General features: G+C 39.2%; 1 protein-coding gene across 2 annotated transcripts in view; it reads right to left on the bottom strand.

Moving 5' to 3' along the window:
- The window catches only part of ABC1 (ABC transporter 1), a 59,245-nt gene that overhangs the window by 30,335 nt on the left and 2,252 nt on the right, over window positions 1-26,658 (bottom strand). For both annotated transcript variants that reach the window (XM_088941770.1, XM_088941769.1), the window contains exons 2-3: window positions 9,764-9,983; window positions 1,904-2,056 (exon numbers count right to left, since the gene is read on the bottom strand). In XM_088941770.1, coding sequence (XP_088797896.1) covers window positions 1,904-2,056; window positions 9,764-9,983 — 373 coding nt within the window. The remainder of the gene's footprint in view (window positions 1-1,903; window positions 2,057-9,763; window positions 9,984-26,658) is intronic.

The raw sequence follows: 26,658 nt of genomic DNA, 5'->3' as shown, positions 1-26,658 counted from the left end.
TCCATTATTCTTCAAATTTCAAAACAAAACTCGACAGATCAAAATTTTCAACAATGCCTCTACCTATACATTGTCTTTGATAGCTACTGCACCTTCCATCCCATGGATACCAATTGTTTGTTCCAGTGAAACCATCACAGATCCAAGCGGCAAAACCAAATCTCTGGCTCTCTGGCTCAAAACCAACAGAGGAGTTCTTGAACAGAGACATACGTAGTTGTTGAGAATCCAAGAACATAATCAACAATCAACCCTTGAGCCTTTGAAACTAATTTATGCCCATAAACACATTCCAGAACCCCTAGGTTTTCTGTTTAGTGTTTTCTCTCTCAATATGATCGGAGGATCCTTGGTTTGATTACTTTGTAAAATAATCTCAGAGTCGATTGTCCTTTTATGGATTGAGGTTGTGGCAAGCATACATGGGAGGTTGGGTACTAGTTGGGATGCAAGCATATCTTATTGGGCTACTTTGGCATCACCTAGGAAGGCTATTCATGGCATCCTCCATTAGATTCTCAATTTTATCAAGCATTATGCCCATTCTGGGATTTAATTTGTTTTTTGGAGGATGTTCGGAACAGTTGCTCTCCTCTAAAAGATCATTTTCCTTGTTTATACTTGGTGTCCTTGTTCAAAAATGAATTTGTCTCAAAATTCATTGCCCATCCTATACTTCTGATGGCTCATAATTGGGACTTTAGTTTTCATAGAGGTTTAAGGGATGATGAATTGGTTTCATTGACTAGGTTGCTTAGCTCCTTGATTATGTGTGGACCCCTCTGAATTGGACAAACGCATTTGGACCACCCATCCCAAAAGGTATTTTTTCTTGTGCGTCTTGATTAAGTCTATTTGTGCTCCTTCCCATTGCTTTTCCTTTCAGGGAGGCCTAGCATAGATCCATTCCACCTAAAGTTGGAGCTTTTTGTTAGAAAGTGGTGCACGGGAAGATTAATACCTTGGATATACTACAAAAAAGAAGACCCCCTCTATGTGTATATCCAAACCGGTGCTCTCTGTGTTAATCCATAGTGAGAGTAGTTACCACCTTCTAATCTCCTATCCTTTTGTTGTTGATATTTGGGACTGTTTTTTCTCTCTGTTTGGGTGTAGGTGGAATCAACCAACAAAAGAAAATATGCCATTTGATCCTTCCACTTTTGCTTGACCTAAGAAAAGGGAGGTGTGTGAGGGCTGCTGTAATTTGGACCATCTGGGAAGAAAGGAATGCAAGAATCTTCATAAAGGAGAGAAGCAAAGAAACAGTGAGAGATTGTGTAATGGACAAGGTGATACATTGGATTAGAACCTTGGATTCATTTGCCCAGTTCTCCTTTGGTGATATTTGGACAAATTGGGAAGTGATATCTAAAAGTTCTTCCAAGAAAGAAAAAGTGGATGTGATTTGTCAGGCTCCTCCTGAAGGTTTTGTCAAGTTAAACTTTGATGGAAGAAGTCAAGGCAATCCAAGACCCTCTAGAATAAGAGGAGTATTGAGAAACATAGAAGGAAATGTTGTTTTGTTTTCGGGTCCAGTAAGAGTGGGTAAGTCAGCTAGAGCTGAATTACTGCCTATACAGGAAGTACTTAAAATTATAAACGCATTGAATCTGTGAAATGTGGTGATTGAAGGGGATTCCAAATTGGTGGTGCAATGGTTGAAGGAACCAAAATCCATAATTTGACATAGAAGATCTCACACTTCTTTAACATAGATACATCCAAACAAACAAAGGAGAAAGTAACTAACACCAAAATACAGAAAGAGCAAAAGCAGTCAGTTTTTCACATCATCTGTGACAGATAAGAAAGCTATTGTAGCCCAAATTATTTTGCATAGTTTCTAACTTTCTATTACTCAGATGTCAAATAAACAAATAAAACTAGTATTGAACATCACCTGGCCTATACTTGCAGCAGCCATTGGCTCATAATCAAAACTCCTGAGCTTTGATGACCATTCACGACCTAATTCAGTATCCAACACTTGATTCAGCTGACTTCTGGGCATTACATCTGCACCTTGACGAACAATATCCAAAGCAGCCAAAATCTACAGGTGTATAAAAGACATCTAGAGTACATCAGGAGCTAAATAGCAATAATATTTTTTTAAGGCCCACATTAACGTTTGTAAAGGTCAAGACCTCAATGGAATTAAATTGATTATCAAGATGACAACCATCTGTCAAATTTCAAGTCACAAACAACTATCGAATTGTTATATATATATATATATATATATATATATATATTTATATAGATAGATAGATAGATAGATAGATAGAGAGAGAGAGAGAGAGAGAGAGAGACCAGAACAGAACATGTTAGGAACCATTCACATTGTGTCATGCTAACAACCTCAACTAGGGAAAAGATTAGTTCTGGTCCCACTGGATGGAGAAAAAAATAGTTTGTTCCGATACATGTAAAAAAATGATCTATCAGAGAATCGAAGCTCCAAAAAAGCATGGTATCACTCAGCGATGCAAACTTATCTGGCATAGCATATGTTGTAACATGTTATGTACTAGCATAGGGGTATTTCTGCCATTTCCTCCTCTATTTGTTAGAAGCTGTCGCCCTAAGTATAAATACTAACTTAGGTTCCGTCAGCCACAGATCTTTTGAATAAGAACTTCTCTTCTCCTTCTCTTCTCCTTCTCTTCTTCTTCTCTCTTCTCTCTTCCTTCTCTCTTTTCTTCTATTTGATTTTTTCTTCTGCTGAACTACATGGTATCAGAGCGCTGATCTGGGCCTAATCTTATCAGATCGAGTTCTCCATCTGAAACTCTGTTTTTCGATTGGAAGAGGAAGAGAAAACTCATTCAGACTTACCTAGCCTTTTAGTCTTCCTATTTTTTCTTCTCTCTTGGTCGTTGCACCAAGAAGAGGCTTTGTGGTAATTGTGGTGACAGCCGAATGCAGAGCAGTATTTCTAGGGTTTGCACCTAGTTTTTTATGGACTGTGGGTCGTGGAATCACTACTGTACTCCAGGTATGTACTGTTACATTCACATTTAAGTGTGTCACTACTGTGAATGTCACAGTTTGGGGTTGTAGGAGCTGGTTGTCTCCTTTCCTATAAGCTGAAGTGCTTTTCAGCTAGGGTTTACTGACCTACGGTCCAGCTGAAACTGTTTTTGGAGCCCTTCTTAAATTACGGGTGGTGGAGGTACTGCTGTCCTCCTTGGTTAGTGTGCTGCTCTCTGTTTGGGTGGTTGGTTTGCCTACTCTTTGTACCAATAACAGTGCTGTAGAAGTACAGAACTTCTTTCAGTTTATTCTTGGAAAATCAGCAGTAAAACATTGGCAAAATGGCTACTGAGGATTCAGCAACCTCTGGTATTACTTCCCCTCAAGGAAACCTTAGCAGGGGGATGAACAGCATGAATTTCTCTATGACTATTACCCCCTTTGATGGTCTAAATTATCTGGATTGGTCCAAAGGCAGTAAATTTTATATCACAGCTAGGGGGAAAGCTGGCTACATAAGTGGAAAGATTAAAGAACCAAAATCTAGTACGGTTGAACATGATAGATAGGACCAAGAAAACAGTATGGTTATGTCATGCTTTTAGGTTCCATGCTGCCTCATGTAAAGAAAAACTCCATATGGGCTGATACAGCTTGTGAGATGTGGGAATAAGCCAAGGCAACCTACTCTGAATAGAGACATTTTGCCAAGATTTATCAGCTCCAAGCAGAATCATCTACTTGTAAGCAAGGAGACCATAGCCTATCTACATACCATTCAGCCCTTACCTCTGTATGAAAGGAGCTGGACCATTATCAAACTATTGAGTGGAAGGATGATGAGGATGCTAAAGCATACAAAAAACTTGTCTCCCAACAACAAGTGTTTGCTTTCTTGTTGGGGCTGAATCCTATTTATGAACCTCTTTGGGTATAGATCTTAGGAAGTAGAGAACTTCCTTCAGTTCAAGAGGTATATGCCTTAGTTCAATCTGAAGAAAGCAAAAAAAATCTAATGAATGTTTTTGAGGGGGAGCAACCAGTTGCTCTGGTTGCAAGAGGGGGTAACATTGGAATACAAAAGGGAGAATCAAAGAAAAATGGTGACAAGGACAAACTGTGGTGTACTCACTACCAAAAGCCTAGACACTCGAGAAACCTGTTAGGAGCAAGTGGGGAAGCCCAAGGCGGCAACCAAGAATCAAGACACATCAAAGAAGCATCCTCAGAAGAAATTTACCTCTACAAATCTGGCTGCACAAGATTACCAATCAAATAATCTGACTATTGGTACTTCCCAAGAGCATCCTGGTGGTTCTAACCCTAAGGAAGACATAATTAACTCTTCCAAAGATCATTTGGAACTGTGTAGTAGGACTCTTGGACAGATGGATAGATTGGCTCCTACCCCTTCTACTTCATTTGCTTCTACATCAGGTAAAGGTGCTTTTGCATTTCATGTGACTGATAAGTCAAATTTATTTCAAACCTATGACTGAAATAAACCATATGATTGGTAAGTCAAATTTCATGCGACTTGGATCATTGACTCAAGGGCATCAAACCATATGACTAGTAAATCAAATTTATTTCAGGACTATACTCTTTTATCTGGAAGGGACAAAGTGAGATGTGTTGATGGGTCTCTATCCACTATTGCTAGTCAAGGATCTGTATCCCTTCCTGATGGCCTTGTTTTGCCCCATGTCCTTCATGTTCCCAAACTTCCTATTAATTTGTTGTCCATAAGTAGTATCACTCAATCCTTAAACCGTTGTGTAACCTTTTTTTCCTCGTCCTTGTGGTTTTTAGGATTTAACCTCAGGGAGGACGATTGGTAAAGGAGATATGGTTGATGGCCTCTACATTTTGGAGAACAAAGCTAGTCCTACGGCATCAGCTCCTATGAGTCTTATGAGTCAGCCAGTGAGTCAGTCTACTAAGAGTCAAGTTTGGTTGTGGCATAATCGCCTTGGCCATTTGTCCTTTGAGTCTTTAAAAATTATGTTTCCTGAACTTTTTAAATTTGTGTTTGTCACTAGATTGCGATGTGAAACATGTCAATTGAGCAAGCATTGTGAAACAACTTTTCCATCAAATAATAAAAGATATGTTTTTCCTTTCCATGTTTTTTTTGAAGTTTGGGGCCCTATGAACGTACATACGAAGGGTGGGTATAAGTATTTAATTAGCTTCATTAATGATTACTCTAGATACACTTGGATATATCCTATGCATTCCAAATAAGTACCCAGAATTGTGAAAAAAAATCACCGCATGGTCTTTACTCAATTTCATGTTGAAGTTCAAATTTTCCAATCGGATAATGCAAAGGAATACTTTCATCATGACTTAGCTGATTTTTTTTTTTTTCATTTCACGGATCTCTTCATAGAAGCAAAACACCACAACAGAATGGTGTTGCCAAAAGGAAGAACTGACATCGTCTTGAAGTTTCTCGTAGTATGATGCTACACATGAATGTTCCGAAACGGTTTTGGGTTAATTTTGTGATGGTTGCGGCCTTTGTTATCAATCATATGCCACCACATCTCTTGCAATACAAGGCCCCATATCAACTTCTCTTTCCTCAATCTCCTTTATTTTCTACCTCTATATGTGTTTGGTTGTAAGTGCTCTGTTCATGACCTATCTCCAAACCGGGGTAAGTTGGACCTCAAGTCTATTCCATGTGTTGTTTTGGGTTATCCATCTTCCCAGAAGGGCTACAAATGCTTTAATCCTATCACACATAAGTACTTTGTATCAATGGATGTGTCCTTTTTTGAATTTGAACCCTTCTTCCAAGCCTCTCTTCAGGGGGAGAATAGTGTGGAGGAGAGGCAAGTTCCACAGGTTTCTCTCCCTTCTATTCCTGACTCCTTTCCTTTTTGTGTTTTTGTGAGGCGCCATAAGGGACAGCTGAATTCAAAGGATGTGGAGCAGTTAGAGACTATACATCTAGCATCATCTGACTCCTTGAAGGCAAATCCAGGTACCCTTGTTCCCCTTGACATTATTGAACCTATTGCTATTAATGATTCTACCAAAGATCTTGATGTCCCAATTGCTCATAGAAAGGGTGTTAGATCATGTACTACTAAGCATCTTATTACCCACTTCTTGTCCCATTCCCAAAAGTGTTGCAAAAGCCTTATCTATACCTGAATGGGCAGATGTAATCAAGGAAGAAATTTTTGCTTTACACAAAAATCAACACCTAAGAGTTGGTGGATCTTCCTAAAGGCAAGGAGCTAGTGGAGTGCAAGTGGGTATTGACCATAAAGCACAAAGCATATGAGTCAATTGGGAGGTATAAGGCTAGGTTAGTTGCAAAAGGATATACACAGGTGTATGGGGTTGATTATGTAGAAGCATTTGCCCCAGTTGCTAAAATAAACACTATTCGAATTATGCTATCCTTGGTTGTTAACATTGTTTGGGAATTTCACCAACTAGACATTAAAAATGCTTTCTTAAATGGGGATCTAGAAGAAGAAGTATACATGATTCAGCCTCCTAAGTTTGTAGCACAGGGGTGTGAAGGGAAAGTTTGCAAACTAAAAAAATCTTTATATGGTTTAAAACAATCCCCAAGGGCCTGGTTCAGTAGATTTCACTTGGTTCTTCAACAAATTGGGTTCAAGCAATGCCAGTCTGACCATACCTTATTGTCAAAAGGAACCAAAAGAATGTTGTGGCCTTGATTGTGTATGTTGATGACATTGTGATTACGGGGAATTGGGACTCTAAGATTTAGAGAGTTAAAGAATCCATTGATGTGCAATTTGAGGTGAAGATCTAGGACAGCTACGTTATTTCCTCGGTATTGAAGTTGCCTGCTCTCAAAAAGGATCTTCAACTCTCAAAGGAAATATATCCTAGATCTCTTACAAGACACAAGAAAAGGTAGGAGCAAAGCCTGTAGATTCCCCTATTGATGAAAACCATTGTCTTGGCGATTGTACTAGAGAACCAGTACCAGGTGTCAAGAAGTTCCAAAGTTTGGTAGGAAGACCTCTCTACCTATCAATGATTCGGCCAGATATAGCTTACGTTGTTGGTGTCCTTAGTCAGTCTATGCATGCACCAACAACCTCCCATTCAAAGGCAGCTGAGAGAGTGCTCAAATATTTAAAGAAATATCCAAGAACTAGGTTATTATTCAAGAAATATGGTCATATGAAAGTGGAGGTCTACGCAGATGCAAATTGTGCCGGAGCAGTTGATGATAGAAAATCAACTAGTGGATATTGTACCTTTGTTGGTGGAAATTTGGTCACTTGGAGAAGCAAAAAACAAAGTGTAGTGGCTAGATCTAGTGTTGAGGCCAAGTATAGGGCCATGACACATGGAGTTGCTTAAGTGCTTTGGGTAAAGAATTTGATTGGAGAGTTGGGCTTCTCTGTTGATAGTCCAATGTCTCTCTACAGTGACAACAAGGCTGCCATTAATATTGCGGCCAACCCAGTTCTTCATGACAGGACCAAGCATATTGAAGTTGACAAGCATTTCATAAAGAGAAAAACTTGAAAAGGGGGAAGTTTGTACCCCTTACATTAGTTCCAAGGAACGATTAGTTGATGTCCTTACAAAGGGTCATCACTATTTGCAGCATAATGAGTTATGTGAGAAGTTGGGAATGATTGACATATACACTCCAACTTGAGGAGGAGTGTTGTAACATGTTATCTACTAGCATAGGGGTATTTCTAGAATTTCCTCCTCTATTTGTTATAAGTTGTTGCCCTAAGTATAAATACTAGCTTAGGTGCCACCAGCCACATATCTTTTGAAATAAGAACTTCTCCTTCTCTTCTCCTTCTCTTCTTCTTCTCTCTTCCTTCTCTCTTTTCTTATATTTTATTTTTTCTTCTGCCGGACTACAGATTAAAAGGTTTACTCTGATCAGATCAAAGCCCAACGTTTGGCTGATGGACATTTTATGTTTTTATAAGTTGTTTTGGTGAAAGTTACCATTTCAAAACAATACACTCTTCCCTGTCTCCTTTTCCTGTGAAGGAAATTTGGTGCCCCCACCCCACCAAAAGTCAATGCCTTTTGTGGGAAGTGTTTCACGGTTGTATAAACACTTGTGATATGATCCAAAGGAAAAGACCAAACTGGAGAATGTCCCCTAGCTGGTGTTTTTTATGTAAGTTAAATGGTGAGACTGCTCTTCATCTCTTAATCCCCTGACCTTTTGTTGTCTGTATTTGGGAATGGTTTTCTTCTCTCTTTAGATGCAAGTAGTCCCCTTCTGTTAGCTTGGAAGGGTTGTTTAGCATGTATGCTTTTAGTTACACAAAGAGGAGTAGGACCTTGGAGAGATGCACGAAAGCAGTGGTGATATAGTTAGTTTGGGAAGAAAGAAATCAAAGGATCTTTTAAGGCAAAGAAAGAAGTAAGAAAAAACTGATTGAGGTAATTACCCTAGGAGTGATGCACTGGGCTAGAGCCTGTAACCTCTTCTCTGATTTCAAGGTTGAAATCTACTCAGGTCTTGGGGTGCAATAGCTTATTCTTCCTCTAGAAGACAAAAAGCCTCTGCCGTTTGGTCACCACCAGTTTGCAGTTGGAAGAAGCTGAATTTTGATGGTAGTTGTGTGGGTAATCCAGACTATCAGGCATCGGTGGGGTAATAAGGGATGAGGAAGGGAACATACTCTCTTTGTATTCAGGTTCAGTTGGGCAAGGTGACGTACTCAGATCAAAATTCTTGGCAGCAGTTTTTGGGGTGGAGAAAGCAAAAGAGTTGGGTATTGAATGATTGATTATAGAAGGTGACTCGAAAACAATTGTGAGCTGGCTGAAAAAGGGTGAAGGAATAACTTGGAATTTAAGGAATGACTTCAGACAGTTCAAGTAGCTATCAAAGGAAATGATAATTCAAGTCAATTGGGTTAGAAGATCTACAAACAATTTGGCAGATGGTCTAGCTAAGCAAAGGGTTCAGAGACAGTCTATGTATTGGGCTCATTTGTAATATTCTGGGATACTTTTATCCCTTTGGGTCTGTTGTATCTCTTCACAACTTCTTGTTGTACCTCTTTTATCTAATTTTAGTGAAATTTTCTTTGTTGCTGATTGAAAAAAGTATTTGTATACAAATATTTGATAGCGCTACAATTGTAAAACTAAAGTTACCTATGAAGAAGGATGTCTATTTCTTCTATAGTTTTTTGTTTATTTTATTATAAATATCAGTTAATTGTCATCATTTACTTCACTTATATTTTATAATTACTTAAACACTATAAAACAATTGTTGAATGATTTATGATTTTTTTTCTTCAAATCTTCTATAGTCCTCAAACACTTCTTTATTAGTTGGTATGTGCATAAAAACTGTTTTTAAAGCCTCTTACAGAATTTCTGTTCAACCCCATGTATTTCATGAGCTTACTCACAAGAATGAGTATTTAAAGAAGGCAAATTAACTATGTGCCACCATTTGCCTCCACTAAGATGTTTATACCTATACCACCTGCCTAGTTGATTGGTAGACAATCCTCCAAAATAGCTAGGTAATCATCTAGTAACATGTTGACTAAACTAGACTAAAGAATTATCTCCCATTTGAAGTTCCATACTATGTTTGCAATCAGAAGGCATTCGAACTACAGGGGAAAAACATTAATGCTTACCGCTTTTAGTGTATACATGGATTTGCAGTAAGAAACAATAGTTACATACAGAAACCCTTTTTTTCTGGGGGGGGGGGGGGGGGGGGGTTGGATATACAGATAAATGACTAGAATGTACAGATAGAGCATTGCTATACCGGAGCAGGTACAAGGGACTCATCCTGAATACTCAACATCTGCCCCAATTTGAGTGCCGCACCACGCATTCTACATAGTGCAAGAGCCAAACGTTCAGCATTCTGCTCAGATAAAAATGGTGAAAAATATTCTCTGTCTTGTGAATTTGTTCCAAAGGCAAGTCTCTTAGCAGACTCTTTGATGGTTCCCCATGCAAGTCCAGCTCCCAGACCAGCAAACCTGAAGTACCGACAATAAATAAATCAAGCATGATGCAATAGAACTGTTAACAATGAAATTGGGAAAGTGAAAGAACTGTTAAATTGCACAAATGACATACTCCCCAACTTGCTGGAGTAGAAAGGCATCTCCATGGCTATAGCATCAAGAATTTCTTTAAATGTATATTAGCGTGGCTGAACGGAAGAACCGACACTTACTTGAAATGGCTCGGTCTATTATGCTTGATATGAATGTTCCAGAGCGTTTTTGAAATGATGTTGCCCATACATCATGTTTTCTCATCAATCGGATGCTCATGTCTATCCTTGGAAGTCGGTCCCTTTTCTCAGTCTTGTTCCCTACTCTTTCTCCATTCCCTCTTACTCCCAAAGTTTTTGGTTGTGTTTGTTTTGTTCAGAATTTAGGGCTTGGAATGGTAAGCTAAATGTGTGTACTACAAAATGCATCTTTCTTGCCTACTCCATAACCCAAAAAAGGTATAAGTGTTACAACCCTAACTCTCGTCGGTCCTTTATGTGTTCTGATGTTACTTTCTTTTAGTTTGTTCCATTCTTTTCTAGTTATGATGTCCCTCCTCCTACTCCTATGTTTCCTCTTCCAGCTCCAGTTGAGGACCCCCTTCCTACAGTTCATGTTGTGTCTCAGTCGTTGTCTTCTCGAGTGTAGGTTAATACTAAAAGCCCACCAATAATACAAGTGTATATTCACAGAAGACCACCGGCCCCTCCTCCAGTTCAGTCCTCGTCAGTGGATCCAGCAGTTGTACCTCCTCCTTCTAACTTTGATCTTCCTACTGCATTGTGAAAAGGTAAACGTAGTTGTACATCTCATCCTATTTCCCATTATATTTTGGTTGCTCACTTTTCTTCTTCTCATCGACAGTTTATATCTTTGTTATCATCTATTTCAATTCCTAAGAATGTCCAAGAAGCCATTGTCTCTCCAAGGTGGCGGCGAGCAATGGAAGAGAAGTTGTTTGCACTGACACACAATCACATGTGGGAGCTTACCACTCTCCCTCCTGGTAAGCATGTTTTTGGATGTAAGTGGGTATACACAGTGAAATATCTTCCAAATAGCAATGTGGAACGATTAAAAGCCAGGTTAGTGGCCAAAGGCTATTCTCAACTGTATGGTGTTAACTATATGGAAACATTCTCTCCTGTGGCTAAAATTGGTTCAATTCGGGTGTTGATTTCTTTTAGCAGCAATGTATGATTGGCCCCTCTTTCAGCTTGACATCAAAAATGCTTTCTTACATGGTGATCTTGTTAAGGAAGTATATATGGAGCAACCATCAGGGTTTGTTGCTCAGGGTTTGGCTTGGCATATTCAGTGAAGTAGTGAGGGACTTCAGCATGAAACAGTGCCATGTAGACCATTCTGTGTTCAGTTATGAATCATAAGCTAGGAAGATTTTGTTAGTGGTGTATGTGGATGGCATTGTCATAACTAGTAGTGATAGCAATGGGATTGACAAGTTGAAGAACTTTCTACGTGATCATTTTCAAACAAAAGATTTGGGTAAACTGAAATATTTTTTGGGAATAGAAGTTGCAGGGTCAAGACATGGTATTAACTTGTGCCAAAGAAAATATGTCCTTGATTTACTTGAAAAATAGGGTTGTTGGGTGACAAACCAGCTGAAACACCCATGTAACCAAATGTCAAGTTGAGTATTGATGCAAGTGAAGAGTTTCATGATCCTGGAAAGTATAAGGGATTGGTGGATAAATTGAACTACCTGACTATTACTCAGCCAAATATATCATTTGTAGTAAGTATGGTGAATCAATTTATGCAACAACCTCGATTTCCACATTGGGAGAGATGTGATTCAAACCAATAAAATTAGCAAAATATTTGAGATTAAAGAAAAAGAAAGTAAGGAAGAAGAAGAAGACAGCAAGAAGAAGGAAAGAAAAAGAAAGGAAGAGTTCGAAAATCTCCCCTTTCCCCCACTAATCTTTTAATAAACATACTTAAGTTACATAATTTACAAGATTGCCCTTAAGTAGGCATCCACATCAACACTATACTTAGAAAACATAAACTAGAGCTAAAAGCTCATAAAAAAAAGGTCGAATAAAAAAACATAACAAGAAAGAACTAATAAGAAAGACACTAATGGGCTAGGGCCCATTCAGCCCAGTCTCTTTACACTCCCCCTCAAGCGGAGCATAGATATCCATCATGCCCAGCTTGCTTATATAGTGAACCAGCTTTCCTTTAGGAACACCTTTTGTCAAAACATCAGCCAATTATTCTTCAGAAGCAACAAATGGTAGATAAACTTCTCCCGAGGCAACTCTCTCGTATTAAATTCCTGTCAACTTCAATGTGCTTAGTTCTGTCACGTTGAACAGGATTATGTGCAATGTTGATAGCAGCCTGGTTGTCACAATATAACATCATCGGCTTCTCACAGTCTATATCCAATTCATATAAAAGTGATCTCAACCACAAAAGTTCAAAAACTCCATGTGCCATTGCCCTGTACTCCGCTTCAGCTGAGGATCTTGCCACTACAAACTGCTTCTTACTCCTCCATGATACAATGTTTCCCTACTACCATAGCAAAGTAACATGAAGTGGACCTCCTATCATCAATACATCTAGCCTAGTTAGCATCAATATATGCTTCCAGCTTCATGTGTCCAGGCTTAGCAAACAAGATACATTTCCTTGGAATCTCTTTTAAATAGTACATAACTCTCTCAGCAACTGCTAAATGTGTATATCTGAGAGAATGCATAAACTGACTTATTACATTAATTACATAGGAAATATCTAGCCGGGTCATGCAAAGGTATAATAACTTCCTTACCAGTCTCTAGAACACTCCCTTATCAGGCAACAGTTCACCTTCAGTAGATGACAACTTATGATTTAGGTCTATAGGAGTAGAAGCAGGTTGAACCCCCAGTTTGCCAGTCCTTGCAAGGAGATCAAGAACATACTTCCGCTGAGAAAAGAATATACCATCCTTAGATTTGGCAACTTCAATTCCCAAGAAATATATGAGTTCTCCCAAGTCTTTAATTTCAAACTCAGTGTTAAGAAAGATTTTAAGATGAACAACTTCTTGACTATCATTACCAGTAACACAATATCATCAACATAGACAATCAGAAGGGTCACTAAGGAATCTCTTCTCTTAACAAACAAAGTATGATCCGACTGAGTCTGTGTGTACCCAAAAGCAACAAGAGCAACCCGAAATCTGTCAAACCAGGCTCTAGGAGATTGCTTAAGGCCATACAGAAACTTCTTCAATTTACATACCTTTCCTTGCATCTCCTTCCCATACACCCCTGGAGGAAAAGACATATAGACCTTTTCATGTAAGTCCCCATTCAAAAAAGCATTCTTTACATCAAACTAATGAAGAGGCCAATCAAAAACAATAGCTAAAGATAGAAAAACTCGAACTGAAGTCATCTTGGCTATTGGGGCAAAAGTTTCTAAGTAATCAATACCATGCATCTGAATATATCCTTTAGCAACCAAACAGGCCTTATATCTCTCAATAGTACCATCAGAATGATACTTAATAGTGAACACCCACTTACAGCCAATCGGTTCCTTTCCCTCAGGTAAATCCACAATTTCCCATATATTTTTCTTATGCAAAGCATCTAGTTCAGTCATCATAGCATCCCTCTATTTTGGTTTGGACAAGGCATCTGGGATAGATTTGGGAGTCACATGTGTGGAAACAGAGGCAATGAAGGAATAGTAGGAAGGGGAAAGAAGGATTAGGATAGGTGTATGGAAATGCAATGAATTGTACATTTCCGTTTGCCTTTGCGAAGGGCAATAGGGAGATCAAGGTTAGGGAAGGTATCCAAAGTGGTAGAAGATGGCTGACCTGTTACCTCATTAGTGATGGGAGGAGCAAGAGGCACATATGAAGGCGTGGAAACAACTTGCATGTCGTGGAGTCTTTGTCTCTGGTACCACCTCTGGATAATAGGATGGGAAGGAAAAGTAGGGGGATGAGCAGGAGGAGGAGGGAGAGCAAGGATAGATGACTCGACTAAAGGAGACTCTATAGAAGATTCAATGAGAATTAGAAGAGGAATAGATGGTGACAATGCAAACAACTCCTCTGAATGCTCCCCCTCAAGAGAAGTACCAAAGAAAGGAACAGGCTCTGCAAATGTAACATCTCTAGAAACAAAACGAGTGCTACGAACCGAATCAAAACAACAGTACCCCTTTTGTGTTGAAGCATATCCCAAAAGGACACACTTGTGTGCTTTAGGCTCAAACTTATGTCTTTGATGACTGCGAACATGAACATAGCAAGTGCACCCAAACACCCTAAGAGGAAGAGAGAAGAGATCCTCATTTGGGAAAAGCAAGCTAAAGGGAGTTTTAAACCCTAGAACCCGAGAAGGCATTCAGTTTATCAAGTATGTAGCTGTAAGGACAGCATCACCCCAAAACTTAATAGGAACATGGGAAGCAAAAAAGAGGCTCCTCGCAACCTCAACCGCATGTCTATTCTTCCTTTACGCCACTCCATTTTGTTGAGGAGTGTAGGAACAAGAAATCTGATGAGTAACTCCGAAGGTATCAAAATATGAGGAAAGACTCTTCTCAAAATATTCCTTTGCATTAACTGGAATATTTTGATCCGAGTGTTAAATTGAGTAAATATAAGTTCATGAATTTTTTGTACAATATTTAGTACTTCATCCCGGGATTTCATTAGGTAAATCCAGGTGTAACAAGAGAAATCATCAATGAAAAAAAGGAAATATTTGTAACCCCCCAAAGCAAGTAAATGGTATGGACCCCACACATCAGAGTGCACAATATAGAAAGGAAACACAGATCTTTTATTACTCACTGAAAAATATTGTCTACAATGTTTTGCAAGTTCACATGACTCATAATGAAGACTCGATAGGGATATTCCCTTAAGCATTTCTAGAAACAAATGACTCAAAGCTAAAAAAGACAAATGACCAAATCTGAAATGACATATCCAGACTCCAAAGCTACACCACTAGGTAACCCAAGATTTTGATCAGAGACATCCAGCAAGTATATCCCATTCGCCTCATGGCCACTCCCAATTGTCCTCTGAGACTTCAAGTCTTGAAAAACATAATAAATAGGAAAGAATGTTATGTTGCAGTTTATTGATTTTGTTAAACTACTAACAGATAAAAGGTTAGTGCTAAGTTTGGGAACATGAAGGACAGAGAAATCTTCCCCTTGCCAGAGATGGGAGCAAATGACACATCAGCAAGAGAAATCTTCTCTCTACCCATGAGGAGCTGGTATGAACAAAAAAGGTTGGGTATGCTAATCATATGGTCTGATGCACTAGAATCTATGATCCAAGGAATTCTACAACTACTTGAGGTTGTAGCATGATTTACAGAAGTACGAATACCTGAATGGGCAAAAGCAGATGTAGAGAGGGTGCCTAAGGAGGAAGATGCAATAGTAGACTCCAAGTGGTTTATCAACTTCCCATATCTCTCAAATCCTGCCCTCACTGCTGCCAACTGTTCCACGCAGATTTTTCTTCACATTCAGATACTGTAGCAACATTTGCATTCTCGGGCTTTCTAGACTGACAACCCTTCTTAAAGTTGTTGTTGTTCTGAAACCTCTTAGGAAGAAGATCTGGATGAAACTTCCAACAAGAATCCTTAGTATGTTTCGGCTTCTTGCAATATTCACATATCACCTCCTTTTCTTCATTTAGCCCCTTTGGTTTTATTCCAACATGTGCAAAATGTTCTGGAGGAGGTGGGATCTGTAGTTGTACCTGTTACCTGCTCTCTTCACTGCTCACCATAGAGTATGCCTAAGCAAGTGACACTTCATCCTTGGCCAGGATATTCTGCCTTGTAATATCAAATTCAAGATCGAGTCCTATAAGGACCTCAAGAACCTTGTTTCTTTCCACAAATTTCCTGAAAGTTTCTGCATCTTTGGTGCTTTCCTATACAAATGCTTCCATAACATCTATCTCCTACCATAATGACTTCAACATCGAATAATAGACAACCACACTCTTTTCCCCCTGTTTTAAATTTTTCACATCATTCTTCAATTTGTAGGTCCTTGCAACATTTAATTTCTGAGAGTATGTCTCTGTCACACTATCCCAAATCTCCTTGGCTGAAATCATCAACAAATAGTGTTGACTTATGTGGGGCTGCATAGAGTTTACCAACCACCCAATAACTGTGTAGTTATCCTGCATTCATTTCTCATATGTAGGATCAGTCTCACCCGGCATCACCTTACCACCCATTAGAAACCCTAGTTTACCTCTACAATAGACATGGATCTTAGTAGATTGTGCCCAAGCAAGGTAATTTGTTCCGTCAAGTTTAATTGTAGTCACTCTTGTCAAAATGGAATCTACGGGACCAACCCCCAACATTGGGATTTTCTTCGCCTCACTTCCAGATTGCTCCATCAATCAAACGAAAATCAAAAAACAATGTTTTCAACCTTTATAGACCTAACTAAGGTCAGTCAAGCACTCAAAAGTCCTAAAACTAGGGTTTCACCATACTTGGCCTCCGAGGAGAAAGAGAAAAGAGGTAGCCGCTCAAACCAGAGCTATCCAAACCACTTCCAACTGTAGCTGCCCACTTTTGGAGATAAAAAGGAACCCTCCAAGCCTTGAATGCCACACCCAAAAAGCCTCTTCAACCCGTAACTGGAAATTCTCTAGTCGGCTAGGGTTTTGGGAAAAAATTTGCAGTCCCACTTTCTTGGCAATCTTCGGCCATATTTTGACTCTCCAAAATAATCAGCAATTTATCTCTCCATACACCTTTCTATTAGAAAAAAAAAAAAAAGGTACGGGAAAAAAAAGAAAAAAAAAAGGAAAAAATTGGAAGGGAGACCCGCTCTGATACCGAGATGTGATTCAAACCATTAAAATTAGCAGAACATTTCAGATTAAAGCAAAAGAAAGTAAGGAAGAAGAAGAAGACAGCAAGTAGTAGAAAGAAGATTGGAGAAGAAAGGAGAAAGAAAGGAAGAGTTTGATAATATCCTCTTTCCCCCACTAATCTTTTAATAAACTTACTTAAGTTACATAATTTACAAGGTTTCCCTTAAGTAGGCATCCACATCAGCACTATACTTAGAAAACATAAACTAGAGCTAAAGGCCCATAAAGAAAAGGCCCAATAAGAAAACATAACAAGAAAGACACTAATGGGCTAGGGCCCATTCAGCCCAGTCTCTCTATAGGGAGGTAGTCCTAAGAATTGTTAGGTATTTGAAGGGAGCTCCAAGTCGTGGACTATTATACAAGAGTAGAGGAACTCTTGAGATAGAGGGGTACACAGATGCTGACTGGGTTGGATCTGTGTTTGATAGAAGGTCCACTACAGGGTATTGTACCTCCCTTGGGAGCAATCTAGTGACTTAAAAGAGCAGGAAACAAACTGTGGTAGCAAGAAGCAATGTTGAAGCTAAATACAAGACCATGGCTCATACTACATGTGAACTAGTGTGGCTGAAAAATCTTTTCCAGAAGATGAGGTTCTCAATTGACAGACCTATGACATTGTACTATGATAACCAAGCTACACTCCACATTTCTTCTAATCCAATCTTTTCGCGAGAGAACAAATCATATTGAAATTGATTGCCACTTTGTAAGAGAAAAGGTGATCAGTGGAGTGATGAATCCAGCTCAGTTGAGTTCAAGAAACCAATGGGCAAATCTGTTTACAAAAGGGTTGAGGTTGGGGAAGAGTGGATTACATATATAACAAGCTAGGACTACATGATATATATTCTCCAACTTGAGGGGGAGTGTTAAAATCGATAATACAAAGGTAGTTTGTGAAGGGATGAGAGATCCATCGTATGGACGCCCAAATCTTGCGGAATAAAGGGGCGAATTTCAAAAATTTTTCTCTCCCTTTCAACTGGGAATCTCATTCCCTATTTAGAAAATCATATTTTCAAGGAACAATCTTGAACCATAAACTGAACCAGATCTGGACCAAAAGGAGTAGGAGAGGATTATACCTGATACGGAGAAATAATATCTCCCAACGAAAGTGTTCACGCCCAAGGAAAGATCCAAAGACTGCTCCCACTGAAGATGGCGCAGTGTAGGATGGAGCAGAATCAGCAGTGTTCTTCTCCAAGAACTCTGTCCTTCGCAAGAAACAGCAGGATGGCACGTGAGCACAGCTTCCTATCAATTCTTTCTCAAAGAACTGATGACAAGATCGATTCTTGACTTCTCCCACAACTGGAGATCGAACTGGATGTCTGGCGGCTGTAGGAAGGAGGCGGCAAGAAAGATCTTTGCAGGGATTGCAGAAATCTTTCTTCTGTAATTTCAGCTCTGAAGAGGATCTGATTATGTCTTTCTTCTAAAGGTTGTCGCCCCCTCCTTCTTTTGTAAACCCAAAGGATCAGCTCCTAATCCAATCAGGAGTTGCTAACCCAAATCATATTTGGATCAGATATTACCTTAGGTGATAAGGATAAACCCTTATCTTATCTGCAGATTAGATCAGCCTTCTCCTAATCTCATTAGGAGGTTTCTAGATCTGAATCATATTCAAATCTGGACTCTCTGAGTAGATAGGGTTAAGACCCTATCCTATCTGTTGATCCATCTCAGAATTCGCCCATATTTAACTTATTAAATACGTCCAGTTCGAAATGGGCTTTAGGCCCATTAAGCTTATGTGCTCTCTTAGCCTTCCTAACTGTTGCCCAGATGGGCTTCCTTGTATGGTGTGGGACCCAAGCATTGATCTACACATCGGCCACATGGGTTCGATCCAGCCTTTGTTACAAGGCCTGGCCGAATACACTGCTATGGACAGTGCACCCCCTGAAACCCATCAAATGGGCTCTATGGGCCCAACACTTACCCTAAGTGGTCCCTGGGCCAAGCCACCTTGTAACACCCAGGGACTGTGGGCAGATGCAAGATTAGCCCATCAGGTATTATCCTCAATGGTCTTACACTTGTTTGGGACATGGAAGACTGAGAAAGAGAAAAAAACACACCTGACCAATCACATGATCAGAGGCTATAGAGTCAATAATCCAGTGTGAGAGTATGGATGCCAAGCAAGTTATACCTGAATGTGCAAGAGTAATTGTGTTATGTTGAGAGGATGTTTCTCATACTCCTCACGTGGGACATTGAAGCACCTGTAGATGTAGAGGGTGTCTGATTATCCTGCTGGTTCTCACTAACTATACGACCACCACCACTAGTCACTGCATGATTGGCCCAAGTGTTGGGTGGACCATGTAGAGGGTGTCTAACCCACAATATGTGTACCTTCTAGGACCAGTACTCCGTCCTCTATCGCGACCTCCCCCTGAATCTCGACCTCCACTGTGACCACCAGTATGATTGAACATAGGACCACTTCGGGTCCCTGGAAATCCATGACCACCTCTATTTCCACAACCTCCCCCTCTTGCCACCACAAAGCTTAACCTGTCTGCAAGAGTGGAATGCTCTGTAGGTTCAATAGAAATCCTCCAGAGTCGGGCAAACACCTCTTCAAGAGAGGGGAGAGCAGATCCGCCTAATATTTGTGCTCGAACAGGTTCATATTCAGATTTTAAACTTATTAAAAACCTTGTCACATCAAGTTGTTCTCGTTGTTGCTGCTTAGTTTTGACATCTGAAGTCAAAGGGTGATATATATTAGGCTCATTAGGGAGATTTCTCATACTTGCATAGTACTCTTCTAGACTTTGATTTCCCTGCTTAAGGTTAAAGTACTCATGATAAAGTTGGTACACTCGTAGTGTTATCTTGGCCAGAATAAAGTTTATTAGCATGGCCCTAGATCTCCTTAGTTGTATCCAAGAACATAAAATTCACACTAATTTTAGACTCCATGCTATTTCACAACCGGATCATAATTTGTGCATTCTCTTGTTCCCACTCACTAAACCCTGGAGATTTAGAAGAGGGTTTCTCCTCCCCTCATATGTTTCACCTTCTTCTTCGCTCTCAAGAACACTTCCATTGATTTAGCCCATGGCACATGGTTCTCACCATTTAATTTGATAGAGGTCATTTGAACATTCAGATAATTGGTGGAAATCATAACACTAGTTTTATTATCACTACCCTCTCCAGATGTTGCCTTTATAACAAAATCACCACACACAAAAAAAAAGGTTGAACTACAAGAGACGAAAGTCTAGCACTACACCGCACACCACACACCACACAATGAAACATTGTTGTTATGACACTGCTGCTGTCATAGGTTCAGCACCAGAAAACCCTATTGTTACCACACATATTCAGACATAAATAGAGAGAAAAACAGTCCATATGCATACTTATCAATCAGCATTGACACATGGATGAAATCCAGTCCAAGAGGGTGAAAACACTCTACACTATCAGCTGACTAGAGGGTTCTTTTCACACCTGTCCACAACCAGTCCTCTCTGAGTCATCGATTAGAGGGTTTCTAGCAAACCACCACAATGACCACCACCACAGCAACTGGAGGCATAGTTACCTCCAAGAAGGAAAAACTACTACTCCTTTTTGGTCCCTTACCGATCCCCCAATTAGTTTGGGAGTTATTTCAAAAAGAAGTTCTGAAATGGCGATCCAAGGAGGAAGGAAAGAAGGAAAAAAAACTGAGTTCTAGACTAATTTTCTAGTGCTCTGATACCACTTGAATGATTCGATTACCACTAGTTCAGTCCTAGGTGTGAAAAGAGTTGGGTTTGGAACCACCTTTAAGGGGAGGTAACACCTCGTGCCTCCTCTTAGGGTGCTTCATGCTTGTACTATTTCTATCTCTATTTAATAAAATACCATTCATTCATCAAAAAAAAAAAAAAGAAGCAAGGAGAAGAAAAACAGGTTTGGTTTGAGAAGAGGAAAAGTCAATCACCTCTCAGCCGACCCACCTTATATTTATACTCTTTGCAATAGACTACAAAAGACAAATCTATTCCTCATTAAGTATGGGACACACAACTTAAACCCAGACAAAATAGACAACTCGTCCTTAATTAAATAGATAAATGACCAAACTACCCTTGTACTATCGATTCTAACAGCAAGGAAGCCTTGATTGAAACAATAATATTGAGTGGCACACTGGGCAAAAAGCATGAAGTTGTTCTCAGATTTCAAGGTTGAAGGTTTCTTAGAGAGCTTGGGGTGTTATTGCTGCCTCTTCATGCCTCTTCATCTACAAGACAGAAATCTGTTGAGACATGGTCTCCCCCATTAAATTGCTGGAAGAAGCTGAACTTTGATGGGAGTTGTGTGGGTAGTTCGGGTCCCTCAGGCATAAGGGGGGCATTAGAGATGTTGATGAAAATATCATTTCTGTATTCTCTGGTCCTGTGGGACAGGGTGATGTGGCAAGGTCAGAGTTTATGGCTGCAGAAGGGAGAGGAAGTGACATGGCAGTTGAGAAATGAACTCAGAAGATTTAAGTGGTTCCCAAAAGGACATGTCAATTTGTGTGAAATGGGTGAAGAGAACTGCCAACAGCTTGGCAGATTAGCTAAGCAAGGGGTACAAAGAACACATCTGTTTTGGGCTTAGCTGTAACTTTGGTTTAGGTCAGCTTTCTAAAGCTGGGTTTCTTTCACAACTTATTGTTGTTACCGATTTTTTTTTTTTTAATCAATGAAATCTTTTGTGTTGCTGAGCAAAAAAATAAATAAATAAAAATCATGGCTGCTATTGTTGGGATGCAGAAAGCTAAGGAAATGGGAATCACAAGGCTGGTTGTGGAAGGGGATTCAAAGATCTGTTAGAAGGCCCGCTGATGGTTTGGCGAATGGACTAGCTAAGCAAGGAGTAAATAGAAATCATTTGTATTGGGCTCAATTATAACAAGATGATGGGATCTTATTGTTGTAAAGGGTTTCAGTTCTAACATCTCTTGTAATATTTTTCTCTTTAAGTTTTAATAAATTTTCTGCGTTTCTGATAAAAAAAGAATTAGTAGAGAAGAGAAATAGAAGAAAGACAAGAAATATTGCACCTTTAGAAGATAAAGGAGAGTGAAAGATCATACGTTCACTTGCAGGTAACTTCAAAGCAAGCCTTTATTCCATTCATACAACTCTAAAATATCAATCACAATGACTATTATAAGTTGGATATAAGTTTTAATAAATTTTCTGCGTTTCTGATAAAAAAAGAATTAGTAGAGAAGAGAAATAGAAGAAAGACAAGAAATATTGCACCTTTAGAAGATAAAGGAGAGTGAAAGATCATACGTTCACTTGCAGGTAACTTCAAAGCAAGCCTTTATTCCATTCATACAACTCTAAAATATCAATCACAATGACTATTATAAGTTGGATATAAGCTCCAAACTCAAGTAGGAAATTGCTCCAAAACTATTTCTAATTATCTGAAAACTAAGACAAACCCACACTATAGTAAGGGTTCCAACTCCTAAAACAACTCTAACCATCATTGGTTATACTGAATCCAAAAAAAAAAAAATGAAAAACAACTCCAAAGACCAAGAAAATAGGAAGATGCAAATCCTGCCAAAAGACTTACACCCTAGAACTCAAATGATAACAACTTGCTCAAATCACATCCAAGTTACAAGATCTTGGACTCATTGGCTAGATAACTCAATAACCTATGAAATGGAACAAAAGGCATGCAAAAAGACAAGTTTTGGTCCTTAAAATAGACTGAACAATGGTGTAGTTGCATTTTTTTCATGTTTTAAATAATATAAAATCTCTATAATTAAGACTCTATAAACTAAATTAACCTTTTAAAATGACTAACCCTATTCTTAATGTACTAATAAACTAGAAATAAGTTTGAAAAAAAAATAAATCTAAATTTCCTCGAAGCTATGAAGTTGTTATTGGTTAAAATATAAGGTAATTTGGTTTCTTTTTCTATGGTTTTTTCCTTGCTTTCATGGTTTATTATTTGCTGTCATGCTCTAATACTAAACTGATATAGGACAGGCAGGTTTTGTGGCAGTTAAGCAGGTTGAAAATATAAAGTAATTTCTCAAGGAGATTAATTGTAGCTTTAGCATGGTTTATCTGAAGCTATCTAATATGTGTGATTTGACCTGTAAACATTTATTTTTATTTTTATATTTTGGTACTTGTAAAGTTTTTTCTTTTATTCAGATCGAGCGATCTGAATAAAAATATAAAATATATTTTTATATCTCATATATATACTTTGCAAACATTTTAGAAACCATAATATATATACTTTTATATCTCATATAAAATATACTTTGCAAAACAAATCTCAACGATTGAAATCGGCTACCGGCAGTCTTGGTTTCCATCAGTGAGAGTGCATCCCCGATCATTACCTTTGTCTGACAAAGGGGCTGATCCTGTCACTATGATCACCCACTCAGATGAATTCTCAGATTGTCCCAACATACCTAGGTTTTGACCCCCGCTAAGGATCTCACTGATTGGTACATCAAAGACAGCCCAATCCGACACCTAGTGCAGTATCATAATCGAGTCTAGGGGTCGGGTGTAACTTTCCAGTTTTGCCCATCAATCTCCAAGGTCCAGGGCAATACTGGAAATCTGGTCCAGTTCAAATATTCAATTAATCCTACACAGTATGTGCCTAGGGTCTCACTTTGGCAGTTGAGACATGCCACCCCAACCGATTTGGTGGCACAACTGTGTCAGCCTTATCAGGATAGGTCTCCCCAAACCGACCCACTGACTGTGAACATTCTAAACTAACACGAGTCTCATTAAGTGTCCAGTTTAAGGGTATTACACAGAAACATACCAAGGGAACATGAATCAAATATGCACTTTTATTCATTTACAATAAACCCATAAAGTACATCATTCTGATTGAAGCTAAGGGCATACAAAACTGTCCAACAGTTTGGTCATTTGTCTATTGTGTTAAGGATGAGTTGTCTATTTTGTCTGGGTTGAAGTTGTGTCCCATACTTAATGAGGGGCAGATTTGTCCTTTGTATTCTAATGCAAAGAGTATAAGGCCTCGTTTGGCATGTCTTTTCACATGGGTTGTCGGCTTTTTAGAAGTCCCAACAACCCGCATTTTCGTCTTTTCCCGTTTGGTTGGGAAAAGATCTAGCCACAAAAAGACGTCGTGCCGAAAAGATGTACAAGGCCCATTTTGGGCGACTTTCGGGAAGCTCCAAATGGAGATTTTCAGTTTTTTTCAAATCATCTTCGCGCGAAAAGACACGCCTTAACCAAACGGTCTCCTAACTGTCAAGATCTTATTGCAAAAGCTCACTACGTCTTTTGACTGTCAAAGCTCCCATAAGATCTTTCAAAAAAGACTTGCCAAACAGCCCCTAAATATAAGGTGGGTTGGTTGAGAGGTGATTGACTTTTCCTCTTCTCAGATTGAACCCTTTCTTCTTCTCCTCTCTTCTTTCTCTTCTTTTTTTTATCAATAACTTTGAACGAATTTCATTAATTAAGATGCTTTAGGATACAACAAGAAGTTGCAAAAGAAATCAGCTTAGTAAGCTGACCCCAGGCAGAATTACAAATGTGCCCAAAACATATATGTTCTTTGAACCCCTTGCTTTGCTAAGCCTCTGCTTTCTCTTCTTCTTCTTCTTTTCTTCTTACTTATCTCATACCTAAGACTGAACTAGTGTTAATTGAATCATTCTCTTGCTTTTTCTCATTTTTCAAATATTCTTGCATTTCTCTCCTCCCAAAAAGTACACAGTAGTGTTGCTCTAGTACACCTCCACAGGATCCTACCCCTCCTTTTAGTGCAACTAATGCTAGTAGGGCTAAACAAACCATCCAGCATTATCAGGAAAAGACCACCTACAACCAAAAAGGGCAGCAAACCAATTCCAAATAAAGTTAACAAAAGGGCAAGAGATAAGAAGATGAAATGCAGCCTTGCCATTAAACTTACACAGGGCACACCAATTAGGGGACAAACAACCATGAATTATGCTCTCATTGAACTACCCTATTCAATTGGCCCTGAAAACAAACCACAAACGTTCCCATCCTCATCCCAAATCACTCCTCCAATTCTGAAAGGTGTTGGATTTCCCAAACTACTACCATCAAAATTGAGTTTCATCCACCCACCAATTGGGGGGACCACACTTCAAGGATTTTTTTTGTTTCCTATAGGATGATTGAGCAATTCACCATCAATTTCTGAAGAATTCTTCAAGTGAAAAATCAGAAATTAGTTTCAAAGTCTTCACCTAATATGCTACTCTTACTATAACATTCTCGATAACTACCTCCTTATTCCTTTCCTTATCCTCGAAGATTCTCAAGTTCCTCTCCTCCAAATTTTCCACACTACCGTTGTCCTTGCACACTTCCACAAGATTCTACTTCTTCGCTTTGTACCCCCCACCCCCCCCCCAAAAAAAAAGGGCTAAAGAGCAATTCAAACTAACAAGAGGGATCCACATGCAACCAAAAAGAGAGCAAAACCATTCCCAAATACAGCAAGCAAAGGAACAAGAGGTTAAGAGGTGATAAGCAATCTCACCATTCAACTTACACAAAATACTCCAGTTGGGAGACAAATACCAATTTGGTCTTTCTTTTGCAACAAATCATATGTGCTGATGTACCCTTAATAAGCTTCCCAACAGAAAGCACCAACTTTTGTGGAGATAGGGACAGTCCAAACTTCTTTCAGAGGAAAAGAATAAGAAGAGGAAGTGATCACAAGGGAAGAGAAGAAGGATTTACATGTAAACGAACCTAAAGAACTCAGAGACCATACCCGACTATCACCCACTAAATCATCAAAGACTACGTTATCTAAAATATTTAACGGGCAAGACTTCAGACTCTCTAATATTTCTCCCTAGCCCCAAATGCCATCCCAAGGAGCAGAAATTGCAAAAGATTTTGCAGTGGAGCATTTAATGATTGAAGGTGACTCCAAATTGGTTATTGGATGGCTAAAAGAACCAGAGTTGGCAGCCTGGCCCTACAGGGAGGCATTGAAAAGATTTAAGTGGCTAATGTCAAATATCTCAGTCACAGTTCAATGGGAAAGAAGATCGGCAAATGGGCTGGCAGATGTCCTAGCCAAACAAGAAGCACATAGGAATCACTTTCCATGGTGCAGCTTGATTAGCTCTTTACAGCATACTAGCATCCATCTCATCCATTCCTTGAGAGCCCATGAATACTTGAAATCGGTTTTTTTTATCAGCTACTTGAAATCACTTTGTGTGCCACAGCCTTCCATTCTCCAAGGGAAAATGCCACAACCACTTACCTAAAAAAGCAAAGTTTTTCTTACTAATGTTCCCTAGACCCAAACCACCCTCTTCTTATCTTTTGATCACCTTCTCCCATCTCACCAAATGATCATTTTTTGTCCCTCGGCTCCCAAAGGAAATCTCTCACCAATTTCTCTACTTTCTTCACAACCGCCTGAGGCATCCTGATGACAAACATGAAGTAAATAGAGAGATTTGCCAGAGTGGATTAATTCCTTTAAAAACCAGCTAATCTTTTCTCTATCCTCTCGAAGACCAAGTTCCAAAAACTCGCAAACCTCAAGTTAGTGCCAAGAGGCAAACCTAAATATTTTAAAAGGCACTCCCCTCTCTCACTCCCCAAAATCTCAGTCAAAAATCCTAAATCCTTTTCCTCAAGATTTAAACCAACCACCGAATTCTTGCTCCGATTAATT

This window comes from Nelumbo lutea, chromosome 4 (assembly GCF_056320005.1).
Source record: "Nelumbo lutea isolate HS-2025 chromosome 4, American lotus-T2T, whole genome shotgun sequence".
Lineage (NCBI taxonomy): Eukaryota > Viridiplantae > Streptophyta > Magnoliopsida > Proteales > Nelumbonaceae > Nelumbo > Nelumbo lutea.
The sequence above is the reverse complement of the archived record's forward strand: the minus strand, read 5'-3'. Positions and strand labels throughout refer to the sequence as shown.